The sequence below is a fragment of the Magnolia sinica genome, chromosome 10 (genome assembly GCF_029962835.1).
Source record: "Magnolia sinica isolate HGM2019 chromosome 10, MsV1, whole genome shotgun sequence".
Classification (NCBI taxonomy): domain Eukaryota; kingdom Viridiplantae; phylum Streptophyta; class Magnoliopsida; order Magnoliales; family Magnoliaceae; genus Magnolia; species Magnolia sinica.
Genome location: NC_080582.1, coordinates 48,867,253 through 48,893,778, shown reverse-complemented (window position 1 = coordinate 48,893,778; position 26,526 = coordinate 48,867,253). Strand labels below are relative to the sequence as shown.

The window sequence follows — 26,526 nt, the reverse complement described above, 5'->3', positions numbered from 1 at the left end:
CAAAAAGACCTCCACAGGTTAAATTGTGATACATAATCAGTCAAATAGCCTTTTTTTTTTTTAAGAGAATCAATTTGTTTCATTAATGAAGAAAGGCGAGCTACACGATCAGTCAAATGGCCTTCATTGCTACTACTATTTCCTGTCTCGTTTATTTCGAGGATAATTTCTAAGGTCAGTTTCCTTGTCATGGCTTGTTATATTTGGAGGGGAAAACATGATAGGATCCTCAATGCCGAATAGATGTAAGAAAAACAAGTCATCCTCGTATGATTCTTGAAGCTATACCAATTTTGTCTCTAAGGTGGAAGGTTCCACATCTGTGGTGGAAATATTTGGGCCACCTAAAACCTTCCACCGAACAAATGTTAGAAATCAATCATTCAGCGCAATGCCTACTCATCAATGGACTATGGACATTATTTCAAGTGTTGAATGTAGGATAAGCTAGCTTTGCATTGGACTGGGCCCATGAGGTGGGTTCCACGAGATTTTCTCTCCTTTCTTTATCCACGTTTTTTCTGGGTGGTTTAAAGTTGAATTTTAAATTTAACTTTAAGCTTAGATTGGATAAAGAGATTGGATGAGACTGAATAATCTTAAGCCAAAATCCCAAAGCTTCCCAGCAAAATGGGAATGGGTTCTCTCCTGAAAAGCATCCTATAATTATGACAGTCCAGAGATTAAAAATAATAATAATAAAGACAGTAAATAATATATCATTTATATCCATCCTACCCATCCTTTACATGATTTAAACCGTTGATCATAATCCAGGTCCATCTTAACCATAAAATTTGAAGGGTGATTAGACCTCTGTACTCCTATAATGGTAAAGTAGACAACTGGACATATGTCATTCATCTTCAACTTTTGCGATGGTTCCAAATCGTGTAAACCGTCTGATCTTACGAACCCACTCTTCCAGGCCAACTTTGAGTGGTATCAAAGCTACTTAGAGGCATACCTCCAATTTAACGCTAAATAGATTGTATTGAGGTAAGTAGGTATTTATTAATAAAATTGATATTTTATTATTTTTCTATTAATGCTTTTATTTTATTAAATACATTGATCACCAGTGTCTATATATATATATATATATATATATATATATATATATATATATATATATATATATATATATATTCCTTTAAAACAAGGGTTTTACTTTTATAAGTAAAAACCTTCATGTTCTCTATAGTTATTTAAATTCTATTTAGATACCTGTGACTCTCTGTGTCTAATTAATCTCCTTTATGTGTGTGTGTGTCCTTTAAATTGATGTACAAAAGAGGAATAATGAAAATGGGATTAATTAGACACAGATGATAGATATATTTAATAAAATAAAAGGGCTAAAAAATAATAAAATTTCATATTTATTAATAAACCTTAATATGATTCATTCAACATCATATCAAAAATCCACCATTGAGTCGCTTTAATACCATTGAAAATTGACTTTAAAGAGTGAGCCGATGAGATAAGATGGTCTATATGATTTGGAACCTTTACGAAAGCCGAAGATGAACGGTACATGTCTAGTGGTCTTCCTAACCACTATGGTAGTAGGTTTAGATTGTGTAAGGGACAGGTAGGATGGACATGCACGATATGTTATTTACAGGGAAGCATCAGACGTTTGGATGAAGCTGGAGGTTATCCGGTCTCATTTGATCTCCTTATCTATTCTAAGTTTAAAATTAAATTTGAAATTCATTTTTAAATCACTACAAGAAAACGCGGATAAGGAAGGAAACTCTTGTGGAACCCACTCACTAGTTGTTGTCCACAAGTGGACCCCACGGGCCCAAGTCCAACATCTTCCACTTAATCAAGTTATGGGATGGACACAAAAAAGGTTGTGCGTTAGATTGTCTCATAACAATCAAAATCAAACATCAGGATCAAAAGATTTAGAGGAGTGGGACTAGCTGAAACATTGTTGTCTTCTCACAAGTGTTTTAGTATTAAATGATTACCTACCTAACACTCAATAACCCAAGCTTTATAATACTTGTCGTAATCCGTATAACCATACTGAATGAAGTTAACTCCCGATCTTGAGTACCTGGCCAATATACGCACTCATCCAACTTATCGTGTTATTTTAAAACTTTATTTTTCGCATACATCAATTTGAATCCTTTTAGAATAATACACATACACATACTTATAAAAAGATTAATATTTGTAAATATCTATTAAAAAAGAAAAACCTTGATTCTACCAGCAGATAAATCTTCAAGCACATATTAATAGTTTTAGAAACTTGGTGTAGCTATCATAGGATCTTTTCCACTCAAATATGTAATTTGGAATCGCTCAAGACATTTTCCTAGCGTAACCAAGTTGGACCAATCAAGGGTCTTTCATCGTCCTACACTAAAATAACAACACTCAATCTCATCAGCTTGTATACAAGAGGATAGTAGATAAGGACACAAATAATCACCTATGGAATTGGCTACTCGCACGTTATAATGATTAGATTAAATCAAAGCAAACTATAGGTAAAAGGTCTCAACACGTGCTTACAATATATGCCACAGGTCTACAATATGCAAGTCTTCTCAAATGAAGTATGGCTCATCTCATATCCTCACGACCTAGCTTTTATTCAGGCCATGATGTTGACCATATGAAGAGTAATGGCATGATTATATTATTCAACTTAATCAGACTTGTCATCAACCTTTTAAGACAAAAGGCGAATATGAGCCACTCATATCCTCATCCTCTATCATTCATAATAAAGGATGGTTCATACCTTACTGTATGAAAATCACCCTAAATGCACCTCTCTTATACGTTCAAGGTTGGTCAACTCATGTGAGTGAGTGAGCTGCCAGCCGGCAAAGTTAGAGATCTTAAATGATCTCGAGGTAAATGTTGATTATCTACACACCTAGTTAATATTAGTGTTCAATACTGAATAAAAAGAATGTATTATTCATAAATCAAAAAAAAAAAAAAAAAAAAGGTACATGATACAAGTATATCACTCAAGCTCTTCTCAATCTCATCTACCTAACGTGAACTTAGAATAGATATCTAATAATAGGCTTTATCACAGGATCAATCATCATCTCCTTGCTGGGAATGTAATTGAGGGTGACTTTCTTATTTTTCACTTGATCACGGACGTAATGATACTTAATCTTAATGTGCTTGGACTTTTGAAGGTGTTTGGGATCATTTGCCAAGTCATTGGCCATGGTGTTACTTGTTCTCAATGTTATAGGTTTACGAACGCTTGGTACAACACCCAAAGTCAGTAAGAATCTACGAACCCATACACATTCATAAACTACAATATAACATGCAATATACATACTCAGCCTTCATAGATAAAAGGGTTGTGGATGATTGCTTCTTGGTCTACCATGAGATAGCTCCCCCTCTGAGCGAAGACATCCAAAGTCGATTTTTCCTCATCGATGTCATTACCCTAGACAACATTTGAACATCATTTAAACTTGAGATTTGTGCCTTTATAACAAAGCATTAGGTCCTTAGCTCCTGTGATATAAAGAAATATATATTTGAAGGCTTGCTAATGAGATAGTCTCGGGTATTGAGAACAAAGCCAATTTCTCAGCTTCAATTTGGAGACACAATTTCCTATCTAGCTTGGTTGTTTTCTCCACCTGGGTTTCAACAGTCTTTTTATTTATTTTTATCTTGAACCGCTTTAAGATCTTCTATATATAGATAGCTTAAAACAAGCCTAAGAATTTTCTAAGGCAGTCCTTGATGATTTTTACCTTGAGAATACAGTTAGCTTCACCAAGATCTTTCATCTCAAATTTTTTAAAAAAATCAATATTTAGTTATTATCAAGAGTTGCATGTTATTACCAGCTAGCAGGATATCGTTTACAAATAGAGATAATATCAAAAAAGATCTTTCATACCACTTCATATATATACCATGATCTTTTTGAGTCATGTGAATCCAAAAGTGGTGATTACAAAGTAAAACCTCATATACTACTATCTTGAAGATTGCATTAGCCCAACATATCGATTTAAACATTTATGCAATACATAAATCTTCTCTCTTTTGATCTTAAGTTGTTATATATATATATATATATATATATATATATATATATATATATATATATATATATATATATATATATATATATATATATATATATATCTTCATCCAAGTCACCATTTAAGAATATGGTCTTCATATCCATATTATATAAATCTAAGTTTAAAAATCGCAATAATGTACAAGATTATGCGGATTGATAATAATTTTACAACGGGTGAAAAGGTCACCTCTTAATTAATGCCTTTTTTTCTATGTGAAACAATTAGCAACCAACCGTTCCTTATACTTGTCCAATCTACCATTTGTTTTCTTTTTTATCTTGGGTACCCATTCGTTATGTATCTTTTTTGTAATTGAAAGAAAGATCTACAAGTTCCTAGACTTTATTCTTTTTCGTTGAGGCAATCTCCTCATCTATGACAATCATTCAATTAACTGAATTTGAAGACTAATGCATCTTTATAAGAATCAGGTTCGTCATTGTCAATCGCAATGCAAGAGTAAGAGTAACCCTCAATATCAAAGTATCTTTAGCTGACACTTTGATAAAAAGAGACCCCTTTCCCTCATTAAAAGACAGTTGTTGGAGTTGCCGAAACCTTTGGAGGGAGAGAGAGAGAGAGAGAGAGAAAAGAAAATAAAGGAAAAGAAAGAAAACGAAAGAGGAAAAGGAGAGAGAATCCAACCCATCTACCAGCCATACTCCCAACCACCCTAAAATGTAGGTGAACAATCCAAATAAAGTGGAATAGGATTGGGATCTAAGACCATAATAGATTTTGACTAGAAGATTATCAAGGTTCTTCTTTCTCCTTTCACATCTCCCTAATACAGGGTCACCTCATATGATTCTAATTCACTTTACACACACACACACACACACACACACACACATAACCATTCTTTTGAAAGGAGCAATAATTTATGTTCTTAGCATTAAGTTTGAAAATAACATATTATCATTACCTCCGTATCATCACAAATGACATGTTTAGGTTAGAAAAGAATTCCACAAGCAATACAAATGATGTATTTTCATCCATGCTATAATGGAAAGGTGACTCGTTTATGAAAAGATAAAAAAATAATTTAAAATTTTAAAAAAAAAATAAGAAAAGAAGATAAGAAAATTATTACCAATGATCCTGATTGTATTTTCCAATAGCTTCAGGAAGTCAATGCAAGTTTTATAATTCTCTGGTACAATAGGACTTTTGAAATTTAGATCCTTGGACGTCTTGACCTCGAAATTCAGTGGATCAATCATACCTGTAAAGAAAAATCAAATTTATACTTATGTTAGTTAAATAATATTTCATGCATACGTATCTGAACAATGCACTTAGTACTATCACCACTCCTAAGCCAGGGATATCCAAAAAAAAAAAAAACAGCTTTATCCAAATTCAAGTGGGCCACATCATTTGGAGCAGTGCAAAATCATATATAAAACATCTTAAACCATTTCAAGGGGTCCACTGTGTTTTTTATTGGCCTGAAATTTGGTCGAACCACTCATCTAGGTGGATGTACACAATGGATGGGTCATATCACTCAACCAAATTTTAGCGGGCCCCACAGACAATCAGAAAGGTTTTAATGGATTGAAGTTGACTCTATATTTTTACTATGGTTCGCTCCACGTAAGTCATGGATCACTCTAGATTTTGGGCTCCAGGAACAATGAGGGGAGATGCATCTGATGGGCCGGGTGGATTTCCGACACATCATAGGGGTCCACCGAGCTTGACCTTATAGTAAGTGCATGTAAGGTCTTCTACGAGCACTACTCGTGGGTGACCATTTTGTTAGGTTTAGCACACATTTCATCAGCCTTCACGCAAAAGCCACACCAATATGACAAATATGAACCATTCATCAATAGTCTTTAGAATGAACGTCCAGATAATTACAACAAAGTAGATCAAATCAACAATTTAATCTATCTAATTTATTGGGGCCTGTTATGGCTTCTAAAGAATTACCTCTGTTAGGAAATTGAAACCATCCTATCCATGCATTTGAAAATGGATTGTTGTGGAAAATAAGGCCACAATCAAAGATGGATTATATCGTCAATCATTAATATTTTGCATGATACCTGTGAAATTTCTTTTGGACCTAACAGACCGTTCAAATCAACCGAATGGACTGTCCAAGTGAATTGATGCAACTAGGTGTACTATAATTTGTAGCGGTTTGAGAGCAATGGAACATCTCTTTCTCTGTTTGCATGTGTGTAGCTAATGGACCCTATTCTTGGCTATTATGAGAAAGCCAATAAAAGTGCGACGGCATTGCATGAGTAATAGGAAGTGTATAAAAAGATCTTTAACAATTTCAAAGATTTAGAGCACTTTTCACAGCATCACGGCCGGCATAAATCTATTTCTACATGTCCATGGATGGTTGACGGAGTGTTGTGGTTGATATATAAGAAACACGGTTGAGTTTTTTAAGATATAAAAGGCGACCAAGGCTACGTAAAGAGAAATGTACTAAAAGAATAATCTATAAAAGAGAATAATCTAAAAAGGCTTTTGGACTGTTACAACCTTTTCAATACTAGAGGAAGGATCTGAAAGAAAAAGATGCAACAAAACTTCATTAATAACAGAGGAAGACAGAGGAAGTCAGCGAAGTAAGATATCTCAAAATCTCAAAAAAGAAATCAACTATAACAACCAATTAAATTTATCAATTTATCTGTTATCTCAGCTTTTCATCAGAGTAGTGATGATTCTTATACGTAATCTTTTGTTGTAATCCAAGTCTACGCTCATACATTGGATTTGTTCTTTATCCAATATCAAGAAATTCTTTCAAGAGATGCATTCTTGCAGTTCCTCCTAGTGACCGATTGTGAGTTTTTCTTTTGTTTGGTTTGTACTGGTATTCTGAAAGTCATTTCTTTTAGAAGGCACAAAGTAACCCATCTTTAGAGGAAGAACCTTACCCTCTGATTATTGTCTGATAGTTATAAACTTCTATAAGTTGTTGAGTAAGGGACCAAACTTCTCATAATCTGGTCATATATGTTTATATTGGATGTATCTGCTTATTTTGGCAATTAGGGTCAAAGTTAATCGGTTTAGATCGATCCGTTGTATCGATTCTAGTATGCACATACAATAGAAAATAAACCGAGCAACCAACAATTTTTGGCACACCCGGTGTGACTACAAATTACCTGGTTATTATAACATTTGGCTGATACAAGTATATTTATCGGTGCAGTAATCATTCAGAATCATCAGCTAAAGGGGTGGACATAATACTTCAATAGTCGTTATTGTGGCTAACAAGCCTCCTGCTCATGAGGAGGAGGCTCAAGTCTAACAAGTGCCCAAGCAAGAATATCCACCACATAGTTTGGTGCATGTTCCTCCAAATCTAGATAGACTATCGACCTCTCGGGTTGAACCTCTTGAGATTATGTTAGCTGAGATGGTTGATATGCAAATGGGGATTTAACACATCGCAGAACTATCGCGAGTTCAGAAAAAACACTTGCGAATTCAAACTAAAGCTTTCAATAGGTGGATAGTCGGCCACACCGATTGCATGAATCAATTGGTGACTTTATTCATTGATAGAGCACTTGTTGCACCTCAGCAATAGACCGATGCAAATTCTGTTAAAAATCGAGCACCTGTACCACCAATCCAACCGATGGCACAGGCACTTCCATTATAGCAAAACACACGACCTATTCCTATCCTTAGTCCAATCCAAGATATGCAAAATTCACTAATACCGATAGGTTTCAAATGTCCTGAATGTATTCATGTCCAAGACATGTGAAATTCACCACCATCGGTAGATTTCAGATGTCCTGGACGTGAAAATAGGAATATGATTCATAAAGTCAGGAATTAATAGATACCTAGAGGGCAACCCTTTCTTAGAATTCAATCGTATAATGAAGAACAATATCAAGATGGCCCTGAAGTACCTCCAGTTGTTGCACAACAATATTGGGAGCGTAATGAAATTATTCAACTAGTTTACGAAGTAGAAGGCTAAGTTCTCGACTGAACCATTACTCCGGTTTATCATAAGTCATATCCTAATTGGATTGATCTGCAATATCCATTGTCAAGGAACTATCGACCTGACTTTACATTATTTACAAGTGATAAGGGTCAATGTAATATTGAACACATAAGTCGATTTACCATACAATATAGAGAATTAGCCAATAATGAGTATTATAAATTATAGTTATTTGGTCATTCACTCACTGGGTTAGCCTTTACTTAGTATTCTAATTTGCTATCAAATTCCATACAAAATTGATAAGAAATAGAAGAAAAAAATTCATACTTAGTTCTTTTATAATAATAAAGAAATTTACATGGTCGATCTTACTTGTTTTCAACAATAACTAGGTTGTTCGAGAATTATATTGTTCGGTTTAAAAGAGCAAAAAGCCAATTCAAGGTAGTTATGACCGATGCATAATTTGTCCAGTTGACTCAAGATGGACTGGAATTCAAGCTTCGAAAGAAGTTTATTGAAATGGAATTCATAAATCTTTACAACTCCCATGCTTATGGGCAATCAACTAATCAGTTATTAAGAAAATAGTACCAGTTATTAAGAAAATCATTAAGCTCATAATGTGCATTGATTTTTAAAATTTAAATCGAGCCAAACCAAGGGACAAGTATCCCATGCTTATGGGCGATCAACTGATCAATCGATCAGCTAGGCATCAAATGGTATCGTATCCTTTATGAATAGTCATTTAGGATATAATCAAATAAATATTATAGTAGATGATTTCTCAAAGACAATCCTTAAATATCCTAGTCCTTTAGGTATGTTTTGCTGGGTTGTAATGCCTTTTGGGCTTAAAATGCTAAAGCCATGAACAGCATTTTACATGATATGATTAGCCAATTCATAAAAAATCATATTGATGATATAGTGGTCAAATCAATCAGCTTGACCGAGCATATCAACCATTCACGAAAGTTATTCGAGAGAATAAGGATTTGTAAATTGAAAATGAACCCTCTAAAATATGCTTTTGGTGTATTGGTCAGAAATTTTCTCGATTTTATGGTACATCAGATTGGAATTGAGATTGATCAGCATAAGGCACGAGTAATAATAGAAGCTCGGCTGCCGCGAATTAAAACTGAATTATAAAGATTTCTTGACAAGGTTAATTTTATGCGACAATTTATATCTAATTATGTTGGAAAAACTAACGTGTTTCTTTCTTTGTTGAAGCTAAAACAAGGGGATAAGTTTAAATGGGAGGCAAAGGATCAATTAACTTTCGATGGCATTAAAGAGTATTTTTCTAAGCCACCAATGTTAATGCCATTAGTAAAGGGTCGACCACTAAAGTTGTATATCTCAGCTTTGGTAGAGTCGATTGGAGCTTTATTAGAGCAAGACGACGATGCCCGAAAAGAGCGTATGGTTTATTATCTTAAACAAACATTTTTAGATACCAAGAAGAGGTATTCTACTATGAAAAAGTTGTGTTTATCATTGTATTTTGCGGCAATAAAATTATAACATTATTTGTTAGTCCAAACAACCAACGTAATTGTAATAACTGATATAATAATATATATTAAATCGGCCAATTTTGAATTTTCGAATTGACAAGTGAATTCTCGCATTATCCGAGTTTGATTTAGTCTATGTGTCATAAAGGGCTCTAAAAGGACAAGCCATAGTAGATTTTCTAGTCAATCATCCTTCAGATATAGAAGGTCGACTTCCTTTAGAGGCCTAAGACTTGTATGTGGTTTATCAGTCACCCTGAAAACTAATATTTGATGGTTCAAGGACCAACATAGGATCGGGAGCAAGGATCATTCTGATCAATTTAGTTGGTAGAAAATAAGAATTTTTGTTCCAACTTGAATTTAATTGTACCAATAATCAAGCTAAATACGAAGCTTTGATAATTGGTCTAGAATTGTTGACCAATTTAAGAGCAAAGGAGATATTAATTATGGGTGATTCTTTGTTAATAATAAACTAGCTCATTGATTTGTTTAACTGTTCAAGTACGACTTTAAAGTCTATTACATGTTGGCGATATAGCTGCTAAGTAGATTTGATGAAGTCGAGTTAAAACACATAACTTGAGAAAATAATACCGATGCCAATAAAATAGCACAATTAACATTAGGGTTTTAAATCGCATAAGGATTTAAAGAAAGAATGGTGAATGTTCAAAGGAAGTCATTATCCTCAACTTTTTAGTGGAAATCAACTAACGAAGTTTTCCTGGTCGAGGTAAGTGACGATGATTGGAGAGCTCCTCTTATCAAATTCTTTAATAGTGTGTTCTCTTACGAGTTCAACTATTATCCTTCAAGCCTTCTAGGATTCTCTACTTTCCTGAACTCGGCCAAGAAAGCGCAGGACTTGGTTGATGTAGCGACTGATGATATTGGCTTTGTGCTCCGGTTCTCTCTTCTGTTCATTGCTCTCATGCGACTGAGCTTGGGAGAGGTTGACTTGAGAATTGATGAGGTTCAAAGTGTCTAAGAGTATTCTGGACATCTTCTAGGATCGATTCGTTCAATCTCTTGGAGATCGTCAATGATTTCTATATGTTAAACTTGCAGAGTTCTCAGCATCACGTTGTTAAAGTAAAGTTGTTGAGTCCAGTGTATGCGGTTGTACCAAGCCTAATCATATTGGTCGGAAAGTATGTTTTCCTCTATATGAATAATAGCACACTCATTCACATGAGCATCAACTTCTTCCAGATCTTTCCTGGCAATGAAGTATGCATCGCCGATGCTCTAGAATTTTATCAAACCATCCAGAATTTCAATCAAGGGAGCATTATCCCTAGCAGTGAAACGATGGTCGTGAATGAATGGATAAATGTCATATTGAAGGGTGGAATAAGGGAAAGTTTTTATATTTATAGCAAGGATTTCTCTCAAAAACCTTTGAGCCCGATGGACAATGGGCATGGGTGTAGCAGCCATAATAAAAAGAAAGAATGCTTGAAGATGAGAAGAAAGGAAATTTGGGTGTGCAGATGAATAACACTAGAGATTCCTTTAAATAGGCATATAAGATGAAGAATCACACCTGAAGATGAGGCATGTGCCTCATTAATTGTATAAAACATTTCTAAGGGTGAGGAAACTAACAGGTACACAACTTCTCATGAATAACTTCTTATTAATACAATTATGCACACAGGAGAAAAAGGGCTGAGTACCAGAGAAAAAACAATACAAACGAGGAGCAAGTTTTCTTGTCAATTGTATTGACAATAAAGAAGTTACAAGACCGATAAAAGATGAGTACAATGCAATCAGAAATTGAAAGATGAGAAAGATGCAACTGCTTTTTTAAGTTTCGACCACTTGAGTTCCTGTCAATGGAGAGAAGCTTTAGTTTTGACTTCCAAGCATGCAATCTCACAAATTAATGGAGTATGTTATTGCATAAAGGCACCCAATTGATTGATTTTAGCCTTGTGACCATATTTCTGCTCGGTCAAATATTTTTGTTCTTCCTTCTGTAATATCAGTTTATCTTTCGTTATCGAGATTTGAGCCTTTAGATTGGTCAAGGATGCATCCAAGTCTTTTAGGTCATTGTATACTACAAGTTTCTCCCTAGTAGTTATTATCATGATCATCTTGAGGGTGATGGCCAAATGCTAAGCTTGAAGTCTGTCAATCGCAACGAGTATATCTTGGTGTTGATAAATCAAGCTTATAAATTCATTAAGTGCAGGTAGGTCGACCGACAAGGATTCTTCCAATCGAGTAAGAGTTTAATATCGGTGAACGAGGAAGTTAAGTCTCTTGATCGATCCTAATGCAATGATGTCAGCAGTACCAGAATAAATTACAATTTATAATTCTTCATGAAGTTACTAAATTTTTTATGAATGTGTAGAAGACTCAACCACCATGATGTCATATGGGAAGGCTTGATCAAAGAAAGATAATGTGCCTTCTACAAGAAGCAATTCCTTAGAGGAAGACAATGCATGAAAATCATTAACCAATGGGACTAGTGGAGTGGAGACGTCGGCCATTGGAATTTATGTACCTCGACCAGGAGTAGTTTCAGCTAATCGAGATATCTCTTATTCAAGTATTTCTGCTTCATCTAGAAGAATAATCCCAAGTTCATCGACCAGAGTGATTACTTGATCGGTCAGTGTTGTGTCAAATATTGCATATTTTCACCTGTTTATATTTTGGTTTTATAAACATGATAATGCTTAATGGGTATATTTTACACATGTTTGTATTGCGATGAGAATTTGAGAGCTTAGATTGAAAAGAATGTTAAAAGCATAGATTTGATGCTCAAGAATCACCAAAGTAAGAAGTGGATCTTAAGAGACCAAGATTGAAGATTTCAAGACCTCAAGATCCAAGAAAACCAAGTACAATGGATGAAGGAAGACCGGAGAAGATTACAAAGTTCGTAGTAGAAAAACAAACAAATTCGGTCCGATCGAAATCGCTCAAAACAGTCCAGTGACCAACGATGAAATTCAGAGCTAATTCGGTTTGACCAAAGGATAATTCGGTCTGACCAAAACCCAGTTCAGTCCTACCGAATGAAGGATTCGGTGAGACCGAAAGTCTACAAAAAGCTCATGTGCTGAAAGGAGTTAATTTAGTCCAACCAAAGGATAATTTGGTCCGACCAAAACTTAAGTTCAGTCCGATCAAACCCAAGTCGGTATGACCGAAATCGGGCAACTACCAAAATAGAATCCTGTCACAACTTGAACTCAACTTCGGTCCGACTGAAGGTGGCTTTGGTCCAACCAAAGCGTAACTCTGCTGCGTAAATTTGAGGCAGTTTCAAAGTCGGTACAAGCAAAGCTTATAAATATGGATTCTTTAAGGAGTTCTAAAGACGAATTAGTGTTGGAAGAGTGGAGCAAATTGTTGGAGAACTTCAAAGAGTCCTTCCTCTTCCCCAATCTTCTTCTTCTAGTTAGTTTTTATGTTTTATTTAAGAGTTTTGGTTTCAATCATGTCTTTGGATGGCTAATCTCTTAGCTAAGGCTAAGAGGTGAAGCTTGTAGCGTGTTGGGATGTTTATCTTGCTTTAATTCTTATTTATGTTGAACTTCATTGATTTCTAATTTGAATTTAAGGAATATTTTTAGTTTTCTATGGTTTATTGTGACTAAAATTATAATAGATGCTGCGATAGCTTTGAATATCTTTTTTTTTGTTTTGAGATTGTGGAATTAGTGAAATTCGTGATTCACCCTTATCTCCTGGGCATGGTGGATGGATGAATTCCCATCCAATTATTGAGGGTCGAATATTGCATATCAGACCCTAGTTATTGCCAGGATTTACAAACATAGTACTGTTTATCGGCCTGATTTAATCATGTTTGTGATGCAAGGCGTATACACGAGCCTGGACTGGGAAAGGGTACTAAAAGTATGGATTTAACGATCTCAAGTCACCAAGGCAAGCGACGGACCCTAGGAGACCAAGATCGATAGATTTGCACGCCAGGGATCCAAGAAAATCGAGAAATTGAAGCTCAAGTGGCCTGAAAAGTGTCCAAAATGCAAGATCATAGGGTTCCCACCATCTGATCAGTTCGAAACTCCATACGTGGCCTGAGGACCATAAATTAACCGTACACGTCAAATTTCATCTGTTCAGTACCTATGGAAGTGTCCCAACGGACAGATCAGCCCTAAAATCTTGAGTTTGGTCCCGCCTGATGTATGGATATGCTCCATTTTTGGTCCCAACTGCTTAAATTAAATGAAAAAGAGGATGGATGGATCAGATTTCTCACATGCATGAGGCTGGGACCCACCGTGCGTACGTGGGAGTGCACAGGAGCTGTGCACTCGCAGTGCACCAAGCAAAGGAAACAGTCAAACGTGCGTTTGACCGAAATTTTCGCCCGAACGCAGTAGAGCCCGCGTCTGTTTACAACAGACGGACAAACTGTCCGTCCGCCATCTTAGTATAGGCCACCAACAAGATGATCGGGATCGTCCATCTGTTTCAGAGGGTCAAACCGACCGTACATATAAGGTCTTTCCTGATTTATGCTCGCATACACAGGAGAATATTACCCAAAATGTGGGATGAACGGCTGAATGAAAGCATCCATGGACCACATCGATTTTGATCCAAAAACAGTGATTCCCGCCTGGTTTTTCGAGCAGAATGCAGTGGACGGCATGGATTTCCTAAAACAAAAGCTATGTGGGCCCCACCATCAGATAGCGTAAGTGCGTAACGCACTCTGTTTCGCAGCCGGACGCTGTCCGATTTTCACGGCGGGTTGTGCGCTCTTGGGGACGATCGGACGGTTGATCTGAACCGTTCATCATGTAGGTCTGCCAAAAATCTCACAGAGGATGTTCTCCTTTTAGAAAGAAAGCAAGAAAAGTGGGAGTAGAAAGCGTTGTTTTCTTAACTGCGTAGCAAGATTTACGCAGAGGAGTTTTCTTTTTTCTGCGCAAGGAGTGCGGCTGACGGTATTTTGCGCACAGAGTCCTTCTCCGACTGGACCTCTCCACGCTGCCAGTGGACCGACCTAGGGGGGTCTTATAAAAGAAAGACGTGAGAGAGAAGAAAAAAAAAAGGAGGAAGAGAGGAAGGGGAGAGCTGCAGATGAACAGAGGCTTTGCTGCTGTAATCCGAGCGTGAGAGAGTGCAGGGGAGGCTTTGCTAAGTGCACGTGAGCTGAGCTTGGTTTCTTTTTCTTTTCCTTTATATTTCTTTTCTTTTTTAGGTTCAGCCCATTCATGTGTGGCTAAACCTCTTAGCTAGGGCTAAGAGGTGAAGCCTGTAGCAAGATGGGAGATTCTATTTTGTGCCTTTAATTTAAAATTCATAAACTGAATTTGATTTAGTTGATTATTAAAGGAATATTTTTCTTAGTCTTTAACGGACTGTTGTGACTGAAATTACAATGGGTTTGCAATGGCTTTGAGTATTTCTTTCCCCTTTTTATGTTTATGAAGTCAGGAAGCCCTGTTGTTCATCATTGTTCCATGGGCATGGTAGGATGACAGTACCCTTCCTGAACTTCATACATTGTTGGTTGGTTGGTAATTAGTTTAGTTCTGTTGTTTACTTTGTCTCCTGGGCATGGTTTGGTGATGGAATCCATTCTAATTCATATACCTGTCATCTCTTGAAAACTATATCAAAAAAAGTCTAGTTGATTTCCATGATTTTTGAAGCAGGCATAAGATCTCCCTGATCTCTACAAGTGGATCTTCTGAATCCCTAGTTTCCTTCCTCTGAATTCCTTAAGTTTTAGATAATTATTCCACAATTATTCCTTAAATTCTATTTGATTTAGATTGCATCTTAGGCTAGTTCTATTTCTACCTAGTTTCCGGAAACGTACAAGTTTCAATCCCTATGGATTCGACCTCGGTCTTACCGAGTTTATTACTACATCACAACCCTATACTTGGGGAGTGAACACCAATCATCACAACACTCCTTCATATGTGAACTAATTCAATGAGAAGTTCAAATTATGCTTTAATTGCTGATTTTCCAACTGGATAGGATAGGACTTCGACTCCAGTGGTGTTTATTGAATTAAGTGAGATAGTGTCCTGATAGCTACAAGTGGATTCTTAGCACTCCAGTTCCCTTTTGATTATTGATAATTTATTCACAATTACTTTCCACTATTCCAGAATTTTTGTTCGATCTTGTTTTAGTTTTAGTTCTAGTTATTTTCAGAATATGTATAAGTTTAGTCCCTGTGGATTCGACCTCAGTCTCTCCAAGTTATTATTACATTGCGACCCCACACTTAGGGTTGTGAACAAGTTTTTTCGCCATTGTTAGGGACTTCGGTTACGTTTTTCTCAGATTAATTAGTATTCGAATTAGGTTAAGATTAGGGTTAATTTCTACTGTATTTTATTTTAGAATTTTCTGAAATTGTTTTTAGAAACTTTGTTTTCTGTTTTGTAGAATCCTAACAAAGTAACTTTAATCGCGTAACTTCTCTCCAAATCTCTCTTATCTTTTTAGATTTCTTATTTGTTATATATTTTAGTTTTCTTTTTCTTAAGTTTTAGTTATTTAGAATTTAAGGGCTGCAAGTGTTTCATGCCCAAGTGGGTTCATGACAACACTCTTCATCTCTTGAGCGAAGGAGGATTAGTCGAAGGGTTGCCTATCCATCACCAGATAAGACACTACTTGAGATCCTCTGAATTAATTGAAGTTATGGCTGCAAATCAACCTCAACATCCAGTTGAGAAAGTTGAAGATGAGAATGAGGTGCATCATGCACCCTTGCCTCATACTCTATGAGATTATTTACAATCGGTGGGGGTGAGTACATCTTCCTGCATGATATTCCCATTAAATGCAGGTAACGTGGATGTTAAACCAGGAGTGATACAACTCCTTCCTAAGTTTCATGGGCTAGAATCTGAAAGTCTATACTTGCACATTAAAGAGTTTGATAAGATAATTGCCACATAACACTTTCCAAATATGTCTGAAGACACAATGCAACTAAAATTATTTCCCTTCTCACTGAAGGGGAAGGCTAAGACATGGATGCACTCCTTAAAGACAAGATCTATCGGCATATGGGCCGAGATGACTCGGGAATTTCTCAAAAAGTTTTTCTCAATTCATAAAACTAACACTTTAAAGAAGGCAATCATGAACTTCACCCAGAAAGAGGAAAAAACCTTCTTCTAATGCTAGAAAAGGTTCAAGGATCTCACGAATTCGTGTCCACATCATGGCTACGAAATATGGCAAACAATAAGTTTTTTTTATAACGGATTGACTTCACCCATGCGCCAGTTCATAGAAATGATGTCTAATGGTGAATTCATGAACAAGGAGGCCAATAATGTGTGGGATTACCTTGATCAATTGGTAAAAAACAAGCAATCATTGGATACCACCCCAAGACCCATCACTTCTAAGCCTACTCAATCAAAGGAAAGTTGAGGAATTTATATTTTGAAAGAGGAAGATGATATGAGTGCAAGGGTGGCCAATCTTACAAGGAAAGTCGAGGCTATGGAACTTAAGAATGCAGAACGTATCAAACCTGATAAGGATACAGAAGTTATTTGTGGTATTTGTGCTTGCAATCAAATATTGTGAATAACTACCAAAGACCTTTCAAAGGACCCACCTCAAATACATACAACTCCAAGTGGAGGAATTATCCAAATTTCAATTGGAGGAATGGACAAGTGGCCAACCCACAAGAGGCCCTTACACAATTCTTAAATCAAAAGAGGCCTCAAGAGGATACAGTTCAAAAATTCATGCAAAACCAAGAGCTATTCAACCAGAATACGGTGCAAGCATTCCAGGATCTCAAAACAATAATGAAAATGTTTACATCGTCCATTTAAAGGATTGAATCACACTTAGCAAGTGGGGAGAAAGGATGCTTCCAGCCCAACCCCTCCCAAATCCAAAACCGCAATGCGAAATTAGTGACTTAAGCTCTTCAAATGAAATGGAGCAAGCCAAGTCTATCACCACTCTTAAGAGTGGGAAGATAATTAACATATCTATTCCAACAAGGTCTAAAAAATCTAAGGATCCGGAAGAAGAAAAGAATGATAAACCTAGTAGTGCTCCACAAGAAGAAGAACCGGGAAAAGTATGTAAGCCGATTGTGTCATTCCCTCAACGATTGATTGCACCAAAACCTTTATCTAACTCTCAAGATATTCTAGAGGTACTTAAGCAAGTGAAGGTCAATATCCCTCTACTGGATGTCATTAAACAAATTCCTTCATATGTAGGTCCATCCTCAAGCAAGATGTGCCACAAAAATACAAGGATCCTGGTAGCCCAACCATCACTTATGTAATTCGGAACCACCGGATTGAGCATGCACCTCTTGACTTAGGAGCAAGTGTAAATCTGATCCCTTACTCAATCTATGAACAACTAGGTCTAGGTGAATTAAAATCCAACAGGACCACATTACAACTTGCCGATCACTCGGTTTGTGTACCGAGAGGGATGATTGAGGATGTGTTGGTCCAAGTTGATAAATTCTACTATCGAGTAGATTTTCTTATCCTGGATACTCAACCCATCATGGATGTGAGCACTGTTACACCCCAAACTTTTTAATACCGAGTATTGAAAGTTCTCAACTGTTACCATAAGACGTAACCTAGTATGTACATGTGTACGATGCAAATCCATCTATCCTAACCTTACATCTACTCCCTTACACAAATCTAACCATTAAGAATGATCTCCATTCATAGATCCAGCAATCTGACTATTGATTTTGAGACAAGACCATCCATCATGTGATTTGACGTATATACCTTCCCTTAAATGAATTGGCCAATAACTCCTTATCCATAATGATTTAAATAAAAGTTCTTTTGTAAGAATTGTTTGGAAAGGTGCATATAACCATGTAGAACCATTAAATTTCACAAAACTCTTAAATCAACAATAATTATGAAAATACCACTAACCTAGACCCCTGAATTCTAGATCACATGGTTCCCACTATCTGTTTAATTCAAAATTTTATATCATGCCTATGTATTATAAATTAACCATACACTTCAACTTAGATCATTGTAAAAGCTAGTGACCCAATCGACAAATCAACCCCTTAGCCATTGATTTTGGTGTCCATCGAGTGAAGAAATCTCATGGGTAGTCGTAGTTGGATATTTCCCTTCATATGAACGACTTGGATTTCCCATCATATGGACCGAGTGTGAAATATAAAGACCCCTCTTTGGTAGGCTTTTATTTAGGCGGGAAGATATCCTTTTTAGGCTTATCAACTCCTTATAAATATAGATCTTCAAATCTACCCACTTCCTGCCGTCCATCGAAACTCGAACTTGGACCACACCTTGGCATCATATGACCATGACATCATACAAAATTTGGACCCCGATCTATGATCATACACCGTTGAATGCTAAGCCAGATCCTTCCTTTTGATGCAAAAGATGATATTTCATATCTAGCCTTTTTTCACCATCAATCAACCACCAAACTTTGTCCAATTATTTGCCTAACTTGACTACACATTTTCTTCAAAATTGGGCTCTGATCATTAAGTGTGGACCGTTAATTAAGATCAAGTCCGTTTTAACACCCGTTATGAGATTTTTCAAGATGAGCCAATCTAAGACTCGGATCAACTTCATATTTAGTCTCGTGACCTAACACGACCGGCTTAAACTAATAAATGAAGTGAATTCTTTATAAGAAATCATGATGGACCCCACATCATACCTGTAGACAACGGACAAGCTAGCTGCACGAAGAGAGACGTGTTTAAAGGAAACTTCCTTCCCCAAATTTATAAGGTAAATTGACCGTACTCGCCTCAAAGTTTAGGTCAATTACATAGAAAGCTACGACATCCCATATATCCTAAGATTGGCCTTCTGACATCTTTTGGATATTTTTTCGGATGAAAATGCTCTTATCCTTGGTTCAGAAGTCGTACGGTCCTAGAGTGAATAAGAAGTTACCTTCTTTTTCAAAACTCGAGAAAGTGATGGATTGACTACTCCCCCTACCATCAGCCAATGGCTGGTGCTCGGTGGTCTGTGGGCCCCACCACCATGTATGTGTTTCATCCATGCCGCTCATCCTTCTTGCCATGTCATTTTAAGGCTAAGGCCCAAATATCAGCTCGATCCAGTGCTCGTGTGGCTCATATAATAAAAAATAATTGTGATTGTTAAAACTTTTCAAGCTCACTGTGATGTTTGTTAGAAGTGTACACTACCCATGTTAGGACTTTTTGGGCCCATGGCGAACTGGCTGACAAGGTGGATGGATCGGATCACCCCATTGTGGGCCCTAAGCGATGGTACCAATGGTTTGGTAGAAGAGGAACTGAACACCTCGATACCACAATCCATGCAACATGACAACCATGACCCATATAACATGACAACTATGACCCATGCAAATAATGACCTATATGGGCCCACATTGATATGTGTATAATTCATGCTGCCCATCCTTTTTGTCGTGTCATTTTAGGGGTAGGGCTCAACTATCAACTTGATCCGGTGCTCTTGTGGGCCAGAAAATAGAAAATAATGGTTACAGTAGAAACTTTTCATGCTCACTTTGATGCTTGTTAGAAGTGGATACTGCCCAAGTCAGGACTTTTTGGGCCCACAGCGAGCTGGCCGACAAGGTGGATAGATCGGATCACCCCATTATGGGGTCTTAAGCTATGGTACTAATGGTTTGGTATAAAACGAAGTGAATACATGAAACCATGATCCATGCAACATGATAACCACGGCCCATATAATATGAAAACTACGACCCAAGCAAACCACGACCCATATGGGCCCACATTGATGTATGTGTATAATCATGCCGCCCATCCTTTTTGTTGTGTCATTTTAGGGGTAAGGTCAAATATTAGCCTGATCTAACGCTCGTGCGAGCCACAAAATATAAAATAATATTGACTGTCGAAACTTTCTAGGCTCACTTTGATATTTGTTAGAAGTGTACAGTGCCCGAGTCAAGACTTTTTGGCCCACGACGAGCTAGCCGACAAGGTGGACGGAACAGATCACCCCATGGTGGGCCTTGACTCCTATTATTTAAAAATAACCAAGTTATTGATTACATCAACCTAACAACCATGACCCTTACTACATTACAACCACGATCCTTACCACATTACAACCATGACCCTTGCCATTTGGTCGTGGTTGTCATGTTATATGGGTTGTGGTTCATATGCACTATGGATCATTGTTGTTAGTCACGATCTTTTGTTGATGAAAACCACGATCCATTATGCATGTGAACCACGACCCTTCAAATGGATCGTGGTTGTCACGTAGCAAGGGTCGAGATTATCATGTTATATGGGTCTTGGTTTTCATGGGGTCGTGGTTGTCATGTTATATGGGTCGTAATTGTCATGTTATATGGGTCGTGGTTGTCACCCGGGTTGTGGTTGTCATGGGTCGTAGTTGTCATGTTAGATGGGTCGTGGTTGTCATGTTATGTGGGTCGTGGTTGATATAGGTCGTGGTTGTCATGTTATATATGTGGGTCGTGGTTGATATAGGTCGTGGTTGTCATGTTATGTGGGTCGTGGTTGTCATGTTATATGGGTTGTCGTTGTCATATTGGGTCGTAGTTATCATGTTATATGGGTCGAGGTTATTACGTGACGTGTGCGCGGTTCGTGATTGTAACGTAATAAGGGTCGATGTTATCATGTTATAAGGATCGTGAGTCAAATTACATGAGTCCCACAATGATGTATTTATTATATCCAAAACGTTCATCAATTTTTAGAGATTATTTTAGAGAATTAGCTAAAAAAATGAATCATATCCAAAGCTCAAATGAACCACACTAAAAAAGCAGCGGGATAATGCTTTTCACCGTTAAAAATTTATAGGGCTCACCATAACATATATTTTCCATCCAATCTGTTCATAAGGTCACAAATACCTGTATGAAGAGGAAAAACACATTTCATGTTTATCCAAAACTTCTGTAACCCCCAAAAGGGTTTCAATGGTAGACGTTAAATCCCCTACTACTTTTTGCAGTGTGGTCCACTTTATCTTTAGATCTGTCTTATTTTTAGTCTAAGCATTAAGACGAGCTTGCAAAATGGATGGACAGTTTGGATATAACACATACCTCATGATGGGACCCACAGAATTTACCCCACCTGAGTTCCCAGTGAAAAAACTTCTTTCGCAAGAAACCGGCTCCAACAGAAGCAGATTACTGTTGTACCTCAACCAACTATATAGTTGTTGTATTTACGTCAGCAAGTTCTATGGGTTTGATCATGAGGTATGTGTTATATCCAAACCATCCATCCATTTGGCGAGCTCGTCTTAAGGCTTGAGACGAAAAATAAGACAAATCTAACTATCAAGTGGACCACACTAAAAAAACAATGGGGGATTGAACGTCTACCATTGAAACCCTTTTTGGGGTCACAGAAGTTTTGGATCAATATGAAATTTTTTTTTCCTCTTCATTCAGGTCTTTGTGACCTTATGAACATATTGGATGGAAAATAAACGTTATGGTAGGCCTTGAATTGTTTAACGGTGAAAATCATTATCTCTACTGCTATTTGTGGTGTGGTCCAGATGATCTTTGGATATGATTCGTTTTTTGGACAGTGGCCTATAATGATCTCCAAAAATAGATGAAAGGTGTAGATATAATAAATAGATCACTGTGGGGCCACGTAACTTTGATCTACTTTGAACTGTTCGTACAACTCGGAGCTCGAGGAGCGTCAATGCTCAGCCTCACACGACACGTACCTACACCAGTAAATTCCGTGGCGTCCACAACGATTTATGTATTTTATCCACTCCATCCAATGATTTTAAAAGATAATTTTAGGGCTAGAGCATAAAAATAAAGTATATAAATACCTCAAGTGGACCACACCATAGGAAACAGTGTGAATTGAACATCTACCTTTGAAAATTTCTCAGGGGCTATAGAAGTGTTGGATCAAGCTTATATTTATTTTTTTCCCTTCATCCATGTCCTTGTGATCATATTAATAGGATTGATGAGAAATAAACATCACTGTGGGCCCTAAAAAGGTTTCAACGGTGGAAATCATTATTCCAACTGTTTCCTATGATAAGGTCCGCTTGATCTTTGGGTTTGATTAAATTTTGGACTCAACCGCTAAAATAATATGGAAAAATGGATGGACGGCATGGATAGACCACATACATTCATGGTGGGCCCAACAGAGTTTACTCAGTACGATAAGAGGGTACTGAGTAACTCAGTACGCAATCCGATTTCCACCAAATTAGCTACTGACAAGTTGAGTAGCGAGACACGCTACAGAAGTTATGTCACCAATTCTGTGGGACCCACCATGATGTAGGTGTTGTATCCACACCATCCATTCATTCGGAGATATCAATTTATGGCATGAGACAAAAAATGAGTTAGATCCAAATCTCGAATGGACCTCCCCACAGAAAATAGTGGAGAGAATGATGCCCACCATTAAAAATTTCTAAAGGCCACAAAAGTTTTTAATCAAGCCCAAATTTGTGTTTTCCCCTCTTTAATGTCTGTCTTAACTTATTAGCACGCTGGATCTCAGATAAACATCATAGTGGACCTTAGGAAGGTTTCAATGGTGGGCGTCACTCTTCCCACTGTTTTTTGTGGTGGGGTCCACTCCAGATTTGGATCTTACTCATTCTTTGTATCGTGCCCTAAAATGATCTCTCCAAATGGATGGATGGTGTGGATACAATACATACATCATGGTGGGTCCCACATAACTTGGTGATGTCACTTCAGTAGCCAATCTTGCTACTCAACCTGTCAGTATGTAATCCGCGTCCCAGCAGTAGCTGGTGTGTGGTACACCAATCTGCTTCCGCTTCTGACGTGGATTAGAAGTTACTTGACTTACGTGTAGCTAGAGGAGTCCAGATACAATAAAATTCGAGTAGTCCAGATTCCCAAGACCTCGGGAAAGCTATTTTAGTAAGTCACGTGACTGGACTTACGCATCCCAATATAAGGTGCGATTTTTAAAAGCATCCAATTTATACATTATTAGCACCCGGTTTTCTTGGGCTCGAGTATAAACTCTAGCCGTGAAAATTCAAGATGTAACATTATTGACCTCTTCCCCAATGATGACATACCATTCTGCCTGGAATGCACACCGCTTCATCCTCACAGGTCGGTGGTCGGGGTCCACGTTTAATCTATGGACCATGATTTATTGCCTGATGTCGGGCATATCTTGGTGGGACCATATGAAGACATCGGCATGCCGATTGAATAGGTTGATAATTTCATCTAGCGGGCCTAAGGCTAGCAGCGAACTAACCTGCACAGTCCGAGATGGGTCATCCTCACGGATAGGCACGGTCATCAGTTCTTCCATTGAGGATCCTCTTTCAAGGAACTCATCTCGAGGATCCAAGACCGTGACAGCCGCTACACTCTGTCAATCTCCTGCCCTCAATGCCATAAAATAGCACTGACAGGCCTCGTTTTGGTCGCCCCTGACTCGCCCACACCATGTTCGTTAGGGAACTTCATCACGAGGTGGTAGGTCGAGACTACCGCCCTCATGCCATTGAGAGATGGTCGGTCGAGGATGACGTTGTAAACAGAGGGTCAGTCTACTACCAAGAAATCAACCATCATCGTCGTTTAGTTATGTCCTTCTCCTGTGATAACTAGGAGTAGTATGCTTCCCTCGGAGATAACATTTTCTCCTGCAAATCAAAGTAAGGGAGTTCGGATAGGTCAGAGATGGGATCTCCTCATCCCCATTTTATCAAAAGCGATGATAAAGAGAATGTCGATCGAGATGCTCGTGTCCACAAGGATGCAGTGCACTTTGAGATTGGCTACCATCATGGCCACTACCTGGGCATCGTCAAGTGGGCAGTGGATTCCTCGGGCATCTTCTTCGTTGAATGTTAGTTGCAAGGGGTTGTTCTTTGTTCCTTCATGGGTCTGTAGATGAGGTTAACATGGTGTTCCGAGCTATCGCCACTTATGGTCCTAGCATGAGCTCGACGTTCTCTATTAGGGTCCTCCTACAGGCATGTCGAATATGGTGTGGATCTCTCCTATTGCTTCGTTATCATTCTAATAACTTTGTTGTTCGGCCCTCTGGTCTGAGTGTTCCTCTCTCCTCGTATGGATATACTCCCACAAATGCCCGTTGTAGATGAGAGCTTCGATTTTATCCTTGAGGTCGAAGAAATTGTTGGTGGAGTGGTCGTGGTCGTGATGGAAGTGATAGTACTTCCTCTTGTCTTGCTTGTCGGCATCGGTCTTCATCTTATTCAGCCACCTCAAGATCCATTTATCCCAAACTTCCATAAGGACCTATTCGAGGGTGGCGTTTAAAGGAGTGTAGGAACGAAATCTACTTTCAAGCCTTCGACTCGGGCTTTGACCCTTACTTAAGTCCCCATCCCTTTTCCTCTTATTGCTGACAGCATGCAGTTGCACCTCCTCTTTGTGTTTTTTGTCCTTAGTCGAACTCCTGGCACTCCGGGTAGCCTTTTGCAAGCTCAAAAGCTCCTCGACATTAGAGTATTTCTGGGCCCGGTTGAGGAGGTCGGCCAAGGCATCGGAGGGTTTTTACCGATCGAGAAGAAAATTTTCCCTTCTTTGAAATAAGCTATCATGGCGACCAGGGCTATATGGTCCAAATATCCTTTCACCTGCATTGCTTCATAGTTAAACCTCACGATGTAGTCCTTCAACAACTCGTCCTCCATCTGGGTAATGGTGAGGAGATGAGTTGTTGGTTTCCGCCTGTCCTTCCCACCAATAAATTGTGTGATGAATGTTTTGTTGAGTTGTATAAGCTGATGGACTTTAGTTTTAGCTGCCGATACCACTTTTCCACTGCTCCTAACCAAGTCAATGAAAAGGCTTGACACATAACCTAGCTCGACGAGTCGTGAAGCTCCATCTATGCCTGAATTCGAATTGCTTGACAGGATCGCCAGACCTAGAGTAGGAGGTGATCTGGGGCATTTAGAATTTGAGCAGGAGTTGGGCTCCCATTATATCATCACTGAACGGAGGCTCGGCCTCCTCTAACATAGCTTTGATGGGAGTTGGGACTTGTGCGCAATAGGCCTGGCGGATGTCACTGATCTAACCTCGTAGCTCCTTGAGCTCAACCTCCCAGGGGACCTCGTTTTCTCCTATCTCGGGAAGTACCTCAGGGGCCTTCTCTCGTCTCTTGTTTTCCAAGGTATGGTGCAGATCAGAGGCGTCGAGCTTAGCGGTTCTCGTGGTCCGAACTAACGCCTGGCTATGCCCTATTTATATTCTGAATTTGTGAGGATTTTGGGGAACCCGCGGTAGTCGAGACTGCTCAATGGCGGCTCCGACCTCTGCCTCGTGGCCAAGAGGGGGATTCTGCCTCTCCATGAATTGCATTAGTCGGTTAATGTTGCCATTTAAGGCCTCGACCTGATTTTCTAGGGAGAGAAGTCGACCACTCCGACTACGTGACTTGGGCTTAGGGGCTGTGGGTGCAGAGGTAGACCCCGCCTGATGTTGAGAAGGCACATTCCAAATATCAAGAGAAAGGTTGACTGAAGGTGGTGCAGGTGCTTTAATGGTGGCTCAGGTCTTCTTCTTTCCTTCGGCCATTGTGACTGAATCGGTAGTGAGAACGACCTTGATGTTGCTTCCCACAGATGGTGCCAACTGTTGATGCTTGTTTCTAGTTATCCTAGCCACACCCTAGAGAACCTACACAAGGAGAACAATAATGGAGACCCTGGCTTAGACAGGGGACCCTCTAATGCCTAAGTCAGATAAGGAATCTGTGTCTATGAGTGTCAGGGTATTAGTATGTACATTTCTCTGTAGAATGGACCTATATTTATAGCCATGGGATGCCCTCCTTAGACGCTCCCTTACTTGGCAAGCAGTTGTCTTCCCAAAT

At 38.3% G+C, this 26,526-nt stretch overlaps 1 protein-coding gene across 4 annotated transcripts in view; it reads right to left on the bottom strand.

The window, feature by feature from the left end:
• The window catches only part of LOC131258372 (uncharacterized), a 199,496-nt gene that overhangs the window by 138,942 nt on the left and 34,028 nt on the right, over nt 1–26,526 (bottom strand). For 3 of the 4 annotated variants that reach the window (XM_058259652.1, XM_058259655.1, XM_058259656.1), the window contains exon 3: nt 5,209–5,340. The exons of the other annotated variant lie outside the window; for it this stretch is intronic. In XM_058259652.1, coding sequence (XP_058115635.1) covers nt 5,209–5,340 — 132 coding nt within the window. The remainder of the gene's footprint in view (nt 1–5,208; nt 5,341–26,526) is intronic. 4 annotated transcript variants of the gene reach the window in all.